At 43.5% G+C, this 12,461-nt stretch overlaps 1 protein-coding gene across 8 annotated transcripts in view; it reads left to right on the top strand.

Annotated features, from left to right (window-relative positions):
* Positions 1–12,461, top strand: part of AFF1 (ALF transcription elongation factor 1) — a 174,381-nt gene that overhangs the window by 87,907 nt on the left and 74,013 nt on the right. For 7 of the 8 annotated variants that reach the window (XM_044766291.2, XM_070505392.1, XM_044766292.2 and 4 more), the window contains 2 exons: positions 2,008–2,128; positions 2,517–3,440. The exons of the other annotated variant lie outside the window; for it this stretch is intronic. In XM_044766291.2, coding sequence (XP_044622226.2) covers positions 2,008–2,128; positions 2,517–3,440 — 1,045 coding nt within the window. The remainder of the gene's footprint in view (positions 1–2,007; positions 2,129–2,516; positions 3,441–12,461) is intronic. 8 annotated transcript variants of the gene reach the window in all.

Here is a 12,461-nt window from a genome sequence, read left to right as displayed (position 1 = left end):
CACCTGTACACAGTTGTATATCTTAGTTGCACGTCGTTCTAGTTGTGGGATGTGGGACGCCGCCTCAACGTGGCCTGACGAGCAGTGCCATGTCTGTGCCCAGGATCCGAACCCTGGGCTGCTGCAGCGGAGAGCGTGAACTTAACCACTCGGCCATGGAGCCAGCCCAATAGTAGCTGCTTTTAATTAAAAAATATTTAATGATTAGCTTCTGTGCGAAGTACCGTGCTTTAGCACCAGGGGAGAGATGAATACGAGAGGTTCTGTTAGGATGGAGCTCACTCTCTGGAGGAGAGGGGAGAAGAGGGGGACCAGTCAGTCTGTTCAGTCAGCCTGTGCTTGCTGGGTTTGCGGAGCCTTTCGAGTGGGTGACACTGGCATCACTGAAGAGATATGCTGGTGGCTGAAAATTGGGGATGGACCTGTGTGGTTGAAAGAGGCAGAAGAAATTTATCTGATTAGAATGGAAACATCAAAGTCCAGGATATGCCTGAGGAGTAGTCTGGTGTGGCTGGAATATAAAGGCGGTTTGTGGGAGAATATACTTTGCAGGTAAGCTGGTCCTGGAAAAATTGGGTATCTTTCACTAAAAGGGGATTCTGGGCTGGGGATTAGAGCAAGAGGCTGCTCTTTACAGGGTACATTTTGCGAATGGACATGACTGTCAAGTAGAATGGATGTGGCAGGCCTGCAGGGAGAGTGGGGTAATTTCTAGAGTAGATCTGCACCAGATTATGGGGGAGTTTTAATGCCAAAGCAAGGATTTAGAGTTTATTCTGCAGCAGTAAAGAGCCATCAAACGCTTGTTATTTTGAAATATGGGTAGTGGCATGAGAACCAGAGCCTTAGATCGGATTTCTTTCCATGAGAAGGCTAAATCAGAGGGCCAAGATGCGAGGGAGGCAGGAGAGAAGCAAGTAGGCTCTGTCAGAGGAAATAAGAGAAGTCACGAGAGAGCAGCGAGGCCGGGAAAGGGGTGCGGGAGAGTCTGCCCTGAGGGCTAGCATTTCTAAAGGTACATGCAGTCTTGGCGAGACAATTGAATATTTTTCTATTTATTCAAACAACGTTGTAGGTGAGGGGGAGATTCAGTAGATACCCTGGGAGCAAGGCTATGAGGACAAAAGGCTTTTTATAGTTCTCATTTTCATTATTCTTATCTATCACTTGTGGGGGTTGGGAGGGCGCGGCCTGGCCTGTCTTGCTGACCTGAGGCAAGCACCCTTTTGATTTGTAAGCTAGCTGAAACTCCACTCTTTGGTTTCCATCTCTGTGGTTGGTTTCTCAGTGAATGCATTTTAACCCCTTTGGTGCCAGGGCTGATGATTTAGGCTGCCTTTTTATGTGGTTTAAATAGGGCAATCAGATTATAAGACTTCTCAGGAGGTAGAGCTGACATCTGAAATTGGATTTTCCCATCCTTGACATTTGAAATGAGAAATAAAAATTACCTTTTTGGGTTTACATGCCAAGACGTTCCCAGTACAGTAGGCTGAGAATAAAGTAAGTGCTGTTTTGGGTGCCTGGTAATCTTCTAATTATGAAATAAGCCTTTTGATTTTAATCTTCCAAAATGTACAGTACTGATCCAGGAAAACAGCCTTTTTAGAGCACACATCCTGCTGACTCCTTCAGATGAAAAGCTTCCACCTCTACCCTGTATTTTGCAAGCTGAAAGTAAAAATGCCGTTACTCTTGTCTCGGTTCCACCACTGCCTATAAAAGGCTGTTCCATTTGGAGTCTGTCCTGAGCCATGCAGGCCCTGGCCCAGAGTGAACGCTCAGGTTCCCGGAGCCAGGACCTGAGGCTGGAGGGTCAGAGCATGTTGATTGAGGCCTAATCTGGGAGTGGCTTGGTTGAGGGACTCACGCTTTCTTTAAATCATCTCCCTTGTCATCGCTGCTTCATGGCCTCTCCTTGCCTCCCTCACACATGCACATATGCACTGCAAAACTTGGATTCCAATAAATTTTATTGCTTTTGTTCTTTTGTGGCATCTGAAACAGCTTGTACAATGAAGACAGAAACCTGCTTCGAATTAGAGAGAAGGAAAGACGCAACCAGGAAGCTCACCAAGAGAAAGAGGCGTTTCCTGAAAAGATTCCCCTGTTTGGAGAGCCCTACAAGGTACCTGTTATATTCTAGAAAGTCTCATTTATCACCGTGTTCAACTCTGGTGAAACTGAGTTTGAGCAAGGGTTAAACTGGAAAAATAAGACAACTTCTCCCAGAGATTATTTTTGAAAACAAAATATGAAAATCCTCTGAACCTTGTTAGTCAAAGTTAACAAAGTTTGCGGTTTTCTTTTGTAATGTTATTCTCCCGTGTTTAGTAATACAGGCTTCTCAACCAGGGAAGCGAGTGTAAATTGCACATGAAATTCTATGTCACACATTAAATTGAGGTGCTTCATTTTTAATGGTATTATGTAACATGGTTTATTAAATGGTAGTTTTCCTTAGATTTTTTTTTTCCCAGTATCTAATTCTACTGCCTTCTTTTTCTTTTTTTCAGACAGAAAAGGGCGATGAGCTATCCAGTAGGATACAGAACATGTTAGGAAACTATGAAGAAGTGAAGGAGCTCCTTAGTACCAAGTCCCACCCTCATCGCTTGGATGCTTCTGAAAACAGATTGGGAAAGCCGAGGTATCCTCTCTTTCCTGAGAAGGGGAGCAGCATTCCATCCCACTCCTTCCACACTAGTGTCCACCATCAGCCTGTTAACACTCCTGCCTCTGGACCACTTCCTGTTGGTAACATTAGTCACAATCCAAAGATGGCGCAGCCAAGAATGGAACCAATGCCAAGTCTCCATGTCAAAAGCTATGGCGCACCAGACAGCCAGCACCTGCCCCAAGATCGCCTTGGTCAGGAGGCTTACGGCTCTACTCATCACAAAAAAGGTGACCGCAGAGCTGATGGAGACCACTGTGCTTCGATGGCAGACTTGGCTCCAGAGAGGGAGCTTTCTCCCTTATTCTCCTCTTTGCCTTCTCCAGTACCCCCCTTGTCACCTATACATTCCAGCCAGCAAGCTCTTCCCAGGACGCAAGGAAGCACCAAGGTTCACAGCAGTAACAATAACAATAAAGGCTACTGCCCGGCCAAATCTCCCAAGGACCTGGCTGTCAAGGTCCGTGATAAAGACCCCCCTCCAGACGGTTTAGTGGCAGTTGCCAGCCTTGGGGTAGCCCCTCCCCAGCCACCTTCTCAGACCTTTCCCCCACCCCCGCTCCCCTCGAAAAGCATTGCAATGCAGCAGAAGCCCACAGCTTATGTCCGGCCCATGGATGGTCAAGATCAGGCTCCTAGTGAGTCTCCTGAACTGAAGCCATTGCCGGAGGACTACCGGCAACAGACCTTTGAAAAAACAGACTTAAAAGTGCCTGCCAAAGCCAAGCTCACCAAGCTGAAAATGCCTTCTCAGTCAGTTGAGGTGAGTGGAATTTCATATCTAGGGCAACTCCAGTGTGAGAAAGGATTCGAGACAGAAGTTTCTGGAGAGTGGGCGGGGAGCGGTGTCAGTGCCTTTTGGATAAGGAGATTCCTTTTGACTTAAGGATTTTGTTGACCCACAGAAAACTCAGGTCTGAGATGGATTACTGATGACAGATACTGAAATGTGATTTGCAGGAAGGTTTTTAAAACGCTCTTTTTATTGAGCCATAATTTACATACAGTGAAATGTAGAGAGATCGTTAAGATTACAGTTTGCTGTGTTTTCAAAAATGTGTATGCCTGTATAACCCACAACCCAATCACATGTTCTCAGCCACACTGTAGTGCATCCCACATAAAATAAAGGAAGATTGGCATGGATGTTAGCGCAGCGACAATCTTCCACAAGTAAAAAGAGGAAGATTGGCAACAGATGTCAGCTCAGGGCCAATCTTCCTCACCAAAAAAAAATTAATAAATAAAAAATACAGTGCTTTGGTTACTTGAAAAAGCCATAGGTGAATAACATTCTATATTATGTTTTTGACTCACTCTCAAGGGAGATGTCACCATATCCTCACTCTTCTTTTTTATTTAATTTATTTTTATTTAAAAAAATTTTAAATTATTTTTTTCTTCTCCCCAAAGTCCCCCAGTACATAATTGTATATTCTAGTTGTGAGTGCCTCTGGTTGTGCTATGTGGGACGCTGCCTCAGCATGGCCTGATGAGTGGTGCCATGTCTGTGCCCAGGATCTGAACCTGTGAGACCCTGGGCAGCTGAAGTGGAGTGCATGAACCCAACCACTCGGCCAGTGGGCCAGCCCCATGTTGTTTTTTATATTTATATTTTTATTTATTTATTTATTTACTTTTGAGGAAGATTAGCCCTGAGCTAATATCTGTTGCCAATCCTCCTCTTTTTGGTGAGGAAGACTGGCCCTGAGCTAACATCCATGCCCATCATCCTCTACTTCATATGTGGGACACCTGGCACAGCATGGCTTGAGAAGTGGTGTGTAGGTCTGCATCCAGGATCTGAACCGGTGAACCCTGGGCCACCAGAGCAGAACATGTGAACTTAACCACTGTGCCACTAGGGTGGCCCCCCCAACTCTTCTTTTTTAGGTAGTAAATAAAAAATAACAAAACTTTAGTTTCAAAGTTTTTTACAATTTACAGGAAACAAACCTTTAAAAATTAATACTTTGCCTTCAACATTTTGACCTCTTGTTTTCACTTTTTTCTTTCTTTCTTTTTTTTTTGGTGAGGAAGATTGGCCCTGAGCTAACATCTGTTGCCAGTCTTCCTCTTCTTTTTTTCCTCTCTTTGTTCTTTTCCTTTTTTTTTTTTCTCCTCAAAGCCCCAGTACATAGTTGTATATCCTGGTTGTAGGTCATTCCGGTTCCTCTTTGTGGGACGCCACCACAGCATGGCTTGATGAGTGGTGCTGGGTCTGTGCCCAGGATCCTAACCTGTGAACTCCAGCCGGCCCCTGCTGTATCTTTTTGAACAAAGGAAAAATTCCTTTTTCTGCTCCTTTGATAAATGGCAGCATTGTATTGAATGAGGAGAATCAGAGCATATATCCTGTCACTGAAATTCTAAATTAGCACCAGTTACTCCAAAATTCAGAGTAGTGGTGCAAAGTGAAATGTTTGAGATGCATTTTTAAAGCTTATCTGTTAAGGTAAAGTGTGTGGTTTAGTTACATCTATCATATAAATGTTCTAATCTGCGTATCCATTGCTCAAAGACTGGTGTGCACCCAGATATCAGTCTTATGTGGTGCTAGAAGGTAGAATTCCTTAAGATTAAAAAAAAAAAAAAGGACTCCAGGATCCTTTGCTGGAAACAGACTCGAGGATCCCTTATCTTAAAGGAGGAAGATCTGTTCCTTTGTGGTGTCAGCTTTTGGTTTAGAAGAGGTTAGGGTTCTGTCCACCGTCAGCTCTTGAGCTTGAGTGTCTCTGAATGTCTGTAGAGTACGACTTGTTTGGAGGCTGAGGAAAAATGAGGAAGCATGAGTAAAGCAAATGGTAGAGATGACCAAGATGGCAGAGCTCTTACCTTCAACCCCAAGTTATGAAGATTCACTGCAATGAGCCATTGATTGAACATTTTGAGCTGTGGTGGGAGGTAGGGGTAGGGAGCAGAATGAAGGCAGAAAAGAATACAGTGAGATCCTCCTCCTCAAAATGGTCAGTCAGCCTGCCTTGTAATTAAGCCAGTAAAGAACTGAAATGGGATCTGCTTTGCTTTACCCATCACATAGGGTCTGCTCTGTTTTCCTAGTTTAAAAAAACGGATAAGGGGAAAATTTAACATTCTTTAAAGAATAAAACTAAGCAACTAAAAATTGCTGTAAAACAATATTCAGACAAATTAGCAAATATTTGCGTTGTCTACCAAATGCCCAACCGTATGCTTAAGAGCAGGGTGGGATGCCAAAGAAGTGTTGGTCCTGCCCCAGAAGAGATGGCAGTGTGGGGTGGAGATCAGCCCCCACGAGTGAAACAGTTAGAGAACGGGGGAGTGCAAAGTGTCTGCTCAGGGCAAGTTTCAAGGACAGCAAGTCTGTGTAGATTCAGACCTTTGAGGAGAGAGGATCCTGGCTAACTTTTTGCCTTCTTGGTGAAAAGAAGATAAGCTGAGTGGAGATTTCTTCAAGGTCTTAAAGCTCCTCAGATTTAATGTATCTTTCAAACGGAGCACTGTTACATGGCCCTTGGGAGTGGGAGGATGAAACTGGCGTCAGGGCGTCCTGTGTGAGGGGGAGTTAGGATCCGAGAGCTTGGAATGAAGGGGGTAAATCTGGGAAGCAAGGATACTGGTGCTCGCTGGCTAAGTTTTGGATTTGCTTTAGCTCTTTTAACTAAGATCTCACTTTTTACAGACTTACCGTTAATTTTCTGTTCACACATGCATTAAAATGGACATTTAAAAAAAAAAATCTCAATTCTTGGGGCCAGGCTTTTGGCATACAGGTTAAGTTCGTGTGCTCCACTTCGGCGGCCCAGGGTTCACAGATTTGGATCCCAGGTCCACACACCCCTCATCAAGCCATGCTGTGGCAGGCATCCCACGTACAAAATAGAGGAAGATTGGTACAGATGTTAGCTCAGGGCCAATCTTCCTCACCAAAAAACCCCCTCAAATCTTAATATTCTGGGGAATCTAAGGAAAGTATAGAGATGAGGGACAGAAAAAGCAGAGTTACCCAGAGTAGGTAAATGGAATGTAGAAGCAGAACATTAGCAATATCCTGGGCTAATTGTGGAGCTGGGGCAGAGGACAGAGAATGAGGGGAAGAAGAGGAGGTTGGCTGTTGGTAGAGCTTCAGGAAAGGGGATGGGGGTAGCTCAGTGGTTTTCCTTTATTTGCTTAATTTGGCCTAAGGCAAGTCAGGAGGTTTTCTGGCTTTCTGAGTGTGAGGGTTTTGTGGTTTGTTTCATTGCTCCCCCTTCCCCACTGCTTCCATGAAACAGTATTTTAAAAAATGAGCCAAAATGGGAAAGGCGTCTTGTCTGTTTGCTCTGCTTTCATCCTCAAGCCACATGAGTGTGGATTCCTTATACTACTTTCTGTCCTCTCACTTCATGGGAAATACTTGGTTTGTATATTTTAGTTGGTTTTCCTAAAAAATGATATTCTTTTCTGGGATGAGTCATTTTCACAGTTAAAACTTAGTCTTTCCTAAAATTCTAGAGGAAAAAATTATCAGAAGTTCAATATTCTGACGAAACAGAGGCCTGAACCACAAAAATCTGCACTCGGTTTTCTCTGGGCGTGTCAGTTTTAGTTTTGTGTCAACTAGGAGATGTATAGCAGCTTGAAATGACCCACTCAGGCCACAGCCAGGACTCGGCAATCTCGTGTGCACGCCTTCCGGCTGTAGAGTGGTCCAGAGATGGGCCTGCCCAAATGGAAGGTTGAGAGTCCTTTAGATCCCTCTCTTCTGCCTAAAGGTAAGGAATGAAAGTGAGAAACCGTGGCCTCTCTGTGTGAGTGTTCATGAACATGGACCCCAGGTGGGGAGTGAGGGTGCTTAGATATGCGATTTATGAAAACAGGCATTTTACTGAAAGAGAGAAATGGAGTAAGCCAAGATGGGTATATCAAACTGTATACTGGATTTAGACAATTAGAATTTTAAAGCTAAATATACAGCTGTCTCATTTTGCAAATAAGGCCTAGAAGGCTGAAGTCACTTCAGTTTGCTGAAATGTATAGTTAATAGCAGAGCCAGAGCTGGAACTTCCAGGTCTGTGATCTGTGTATTTTGGCTTGTTCTTCTGAATGAAGACCATTGGAGGATTTCGAGTAGGGGAGTGATCGATCTATTTCCTTTTTTGAAAAGGATCATTCTGGCTGCTGAGTAGCGGATGGCTTGGAGGGGTTAGGGTAGAAGCAGGGAGACCAGTTCGGGGGTGAGGAATGATGCCAGCCTGGCGCAGGATAGTAGCAGTGGGTGTAGTCAGAATGGACAAATTCTAGATCTGTTTGGCGGGGAACTGATAGGGCCTTGGGATTGATTGAGGGTGGGAGTGGGCCTGAGGGGAGGGGAGGTGAGGCAGCAAGGAAGGCTCATAGGTTTTTCTGCTTGAAAGGTAGGGATGGTGGGATGATACCAGCTCCTAAGACGGAGTTGACCTGGGTGATACAGGTTTGGAGGGAAAACCAACAGCTCTGGATAGATCGCATCTTAAGTTTGAGATGCCATTATATATCCAAGTGGGCACAACAACTTGAACTCATAAATAGCAGACCAGGTCAGAGAAAATGTTAAGACTGGAAATAACAAATTTGGGATGTGTTTGCATATAGTAGGTATTTAAAGCTTTGGGGTGAGTCAGATGTACCTGAGAGGGTCCTGAATCGGGCCCTTCCTGGCTCAGCTTTACCTGTGGCAAGAGGCGGTGGGGGAAAGAAATGAGGACCTGCTGAGCCTTCAGAAGCAAAAACTGAAGATCATCTTGGAAACTTGAAAATCTGTGTATAGATCAGTGGAAATTACAGGTTTCTGTTTCTTCATCTAGGGTTTGAAGTATACATGCAAATGGTACAATTATCCTAATTTACATCCCAGATAACTCACTGGAAGCAACCAGAATTTATTATCAATTTCATTTGCTGCTACTACTATCTCCTTATATGGTCCCACTCCATTCTGCTCTGGATAGATCTGGCTTTGAGTCCTGATGGTCTCTGATTTCTGCAGAGCGTTGCTCTTTTCCTTACGGCCTCTCGTGACACCGTTTAGGAATGTTTTCTGTTACCAAATGCTTCCACCTAAGTTCCAAGACCGAGGTGTCACCTGCAGCTGTGAATTCATTGTTGGACCTCTTTGATTCATGGTAACTCTTAAATTGAGCCTTCCATGTTCAATAAACTGCCAGCCTAACAGTGTGAATTAATCCACTGGGGGAAACTGTGTGATAGCTATTCACTTAGCATTCATATATGCAAACAATCTTTCCTACTTCTGTGATTTACCTCTCATTCTCTTAAACCATGAAAAGAGGAGCTTCCCTATTAGGAAATGATCTCACCCTTCAGGCAGCTAGCTTTCAGTGCGTCAGTGGTGTGTCTCCTGCTGATGCAGTGCGCAACATACAGTTAAGAATAAGAAGCTCACTCTCTCCCATACACATCATCACTTCGGCAACTAAAAGATATTTTAACTAAAATATCTTGAGCATCTTCTGTGTGCCAGGTCTCATGCTGGGGATAGGGTTTCAATGGTGGGCAAAAATCAGATGATTCTGGTCCTCTTGGACCTTAACTGTCTTGTTGGAAACTGATATTATTCAAATAACCACTCAGATTAATGTGTAAGAACTTTGGCAAGTGCTATAAAGAAATCTATGAACAATTATAGGATCCATAAAGAGCGATTGTGACTTAGAATGATTAAGCTCGGAGGAGGATTCTCTGAAGAAGTGCCATTTGAGTGAGACCTGAACCGTGAGTAGCAGTGACGAAAATGAGGCGTTGTCTTATTCCGTTCAGGCTGCTGTAACAAAACACCACAGACTGCCTAGCTTATAACCAACAGAAATGTATTTCTCACAGTTCTGGAGGCTGGAAGTCCAAGAGAAGGCACCAGCATGGTCACATTCTTGTGAGAACCCTCTTTCTGGTTCCCAGGTGGCATCTTGCTGTGTCCTCACATCGTGGAAGGGGCTGGGAGTCTCTCTGGAGCTTCTTTTTATAAGGCACTGATCCCATTCATGAGGGCTCTACCCTCATGACTTAAGCATCTCCCAAAGGCCCCATCTCTTACTGTCATCACCTTTGGGGGTTAGGATTTCAGCATGAATTTTGGGGGCACGTAATCATTCAGACCTTAGCAGATGTGTTGGGGGTTAAGCAGCATCAATATTCCAGGCAGAGGGAAGAGTATGTGCCAATGACTTATGCTACATGATATACAGAGACCATTACAACAAGTCCTCTTGGGTTATGAGCCCAGCAGTGTAGAGCAAAGGGAACTTTTGCGTTCATTCTGAATCTTGGCTGCACATGAGAATTCCTTGGGAAAGGTCGTTAAAGATACAAATTGTTAAAAATAAAAATTCCTGGGCCCCACCCTACGAGACTGATTGGGCAGGTGTACAGGTCTGCTCAAGAATCTGTGTCTGTGATTCTCATGAGGTTTGTTCTAGAGCCTGGAGATGAAGACTGTTCCAGAAGAGCTGATAACAGGCCACGGGGAGTGAGGGAAGGAGGCCCCCTTCCCAGTGGTTGCGGAGTTTCTCATGTGGGCCTCAGGCAAGAGGATCATTCTGGATTGATGGAGCTTTTTGTCCTCAGTAGGACATGAGAAGTAGTAGTCTGAGGAAGAAACCCAGGAGTGGGGCCCCCCAGACTACACTCTGCTCTTCCTCCACCGTGTATGTTTTCCTTTCTTGTGCCCCCAACACTCTCAAGCTTGTGGGGAAAGTAAGATTCTGATACTTTCCAGCTTTCCTTGGTTTTCTAAAAATGTTTTATTACAGTAATTCTTTGATTGACAGTTTAAATTTAGTTTCCATGAGCTGGTGCTCAGTCACCGTGGGCAGACCTGTATGACTTAAGTGTTTGTTAGGCAAATGATAGCAAAGCAAGAAGGTTGTCTGTGTACACAGTTCCCTGGTGATGTTGGGGGTCTGGAGCAGGATGCTTCCATTCCGCGAGAAATAGTGAATGGTTGGTAACCTGTGTCTGTTTAGAGGCTGGCTGCATTTTAGACCCTAAAATGTCTAAATATGGAAGTTAAAAAGTAGTAGCAAGTGACTGACAGATTTTAGAGCAGAAGCTGCAGACAGCCAGGCTGAGGGCTAGATGGGGCCTGCACACAATTTTGTTTTGCCTGTATTATGTGTTTTCTTTTTCTTTTCCTTTGAGCCAATATTTACAAACTGGAGAATTCTGGTGAAAAAATCACATTTTCAGTTTTACCAACTAGAGCTAGGTAGAAGGGGCCACCTTTAATTTCCTGATTCTGGCAATTTTTTGAGTTTGAAGAAACACTTCAAACTCTGAAGGAAACATTTTAAATAATAAAGGCAAAATATTTTGAAAAGCTCTAAAATTGCTAGAAATGAGTTAGTGCAAAGAATAGAATTGCCTATAACAGCCCAAGAAAGGAAAGCTTACAGTCAAATCTTGAAAATCTTTTTGGATGGGATTAATTGCAGTTGTTTTCTTTGTACGTTTTAGTTTCTATTCCTCTCAAAATGCCAGGAGTACATTTGGTACCAGGATAAGAAATTCCTGTTCCTCCTCGTTGTTTTCACACTTGAGATGTTTGTGGAGAGTTATTGGATCCCCCCTGGGTCCCTCATGCTGTGCCTTTGCCAAGACGTAGACATTGGACTCTTTAGAATCTTTCCAGGCTGTGCGCTCTCCCAGGCTCTCACGTCACCACCCGAGTCACTTCGGCTCTTCTCTAGATTAATTGTGTTTTATTTTGAGCCAACTGATACTCTTCAGGGACGGAAAACCAGATATTCCAAGGGGAGTCCTGTCGATGACTGAGTTAGCAGTTTTGATTTTGGCTGTTTTGGTGGAGGTGACCAATGCTCGTGAGATGTTTAAACAGAATTCCTTTTAAGAGGATCCTGGATCATGTTATCATAGCAAGTTTATTTTTTGGCCTTGTATTTCCCTTCTCTAATTGCCGAGATCTATTTGAAAATCGTTATTTTCCAGGGTTAACTTTGAATGTTCATGTTTTCCAAGAGCTTTATAAGCAGCTATTTTTACATTGATATTGTTCCTTTCTTTAATGTTGAAATCGCTGGGCTCGCCACCCCCACCCGCCCACCGAGGTTCAGGATCCACACACACCGTTAGTTTTCTCTTGAACTTCGTTTCTTCCCTATTTAAGCTTGGCCTACTTTCTTTCTGCATCTTTTTTTCCTAACCCTGTGGTAATTTGTCAAGCCCATTCTAATCTCCTTAATCCCTCTGGCTGAAGGGTTTTGAGGTTTAATGTTTTAATCTAGGGGCCTCATTATTTAAGTAATTAGAGGTCCTGTTTCTAGCTCTGTCCCTTAGATAAATCACCTCAGGTTTTTTTGTTCCAATTTACAAATAGTTCATATTGCACAAGAGTTTGAAGCTTTGAATTGAACTGCATGAATTAAGAAAGCATTCTCTGTTGTTCACATTTCTTGCAGTCGTTCTTAGAAACTCGGGCATTATGGATTCTCCTATTCCTTTACAGAATTTTATTCTGTAATCAGAGTTTCTTATGTTACTTCCAACATTTTTTTGTGCTTGAGAACATGTTAACATGTGAAAAATTTTTTCCTATTACCAAGTAATCTGGACATTCTTACAAAATGTTAAATCTTTCCTGTCAGAAACAATTTGGTTGTAGAAGGATTCACATTTTTACATTCTGGGTTTCTGCCTTTTCAGTCAACAATATTTGAACATCCACTATATACACCAGAAGCTAATGGCAGAGAAAGTGTGACAAATACAGTGTGATCAGTATAAAAAAAAGTGATGTGGAGCTATTATTGTC

Source organism: Equus asinus, chromosome 3, assembly GCF_041296235.1.
Source record: "Equus asinus isolate D_3611 breed Donkey chromosome 3, EquAss-T2T_v2, whole genome shotgun sequence".
In the NCBI taxonomy this organism is placed as follows: Eukaryota; Metazoa; Chordata; class Mammalia; order Perissodactyla; family Equidae; genus Equus; species Equus asinus.
Note: the sequence above shows the minus strand (reverse complement) of the source record. Positions and strands in the feature narration are given on the sequence as shown.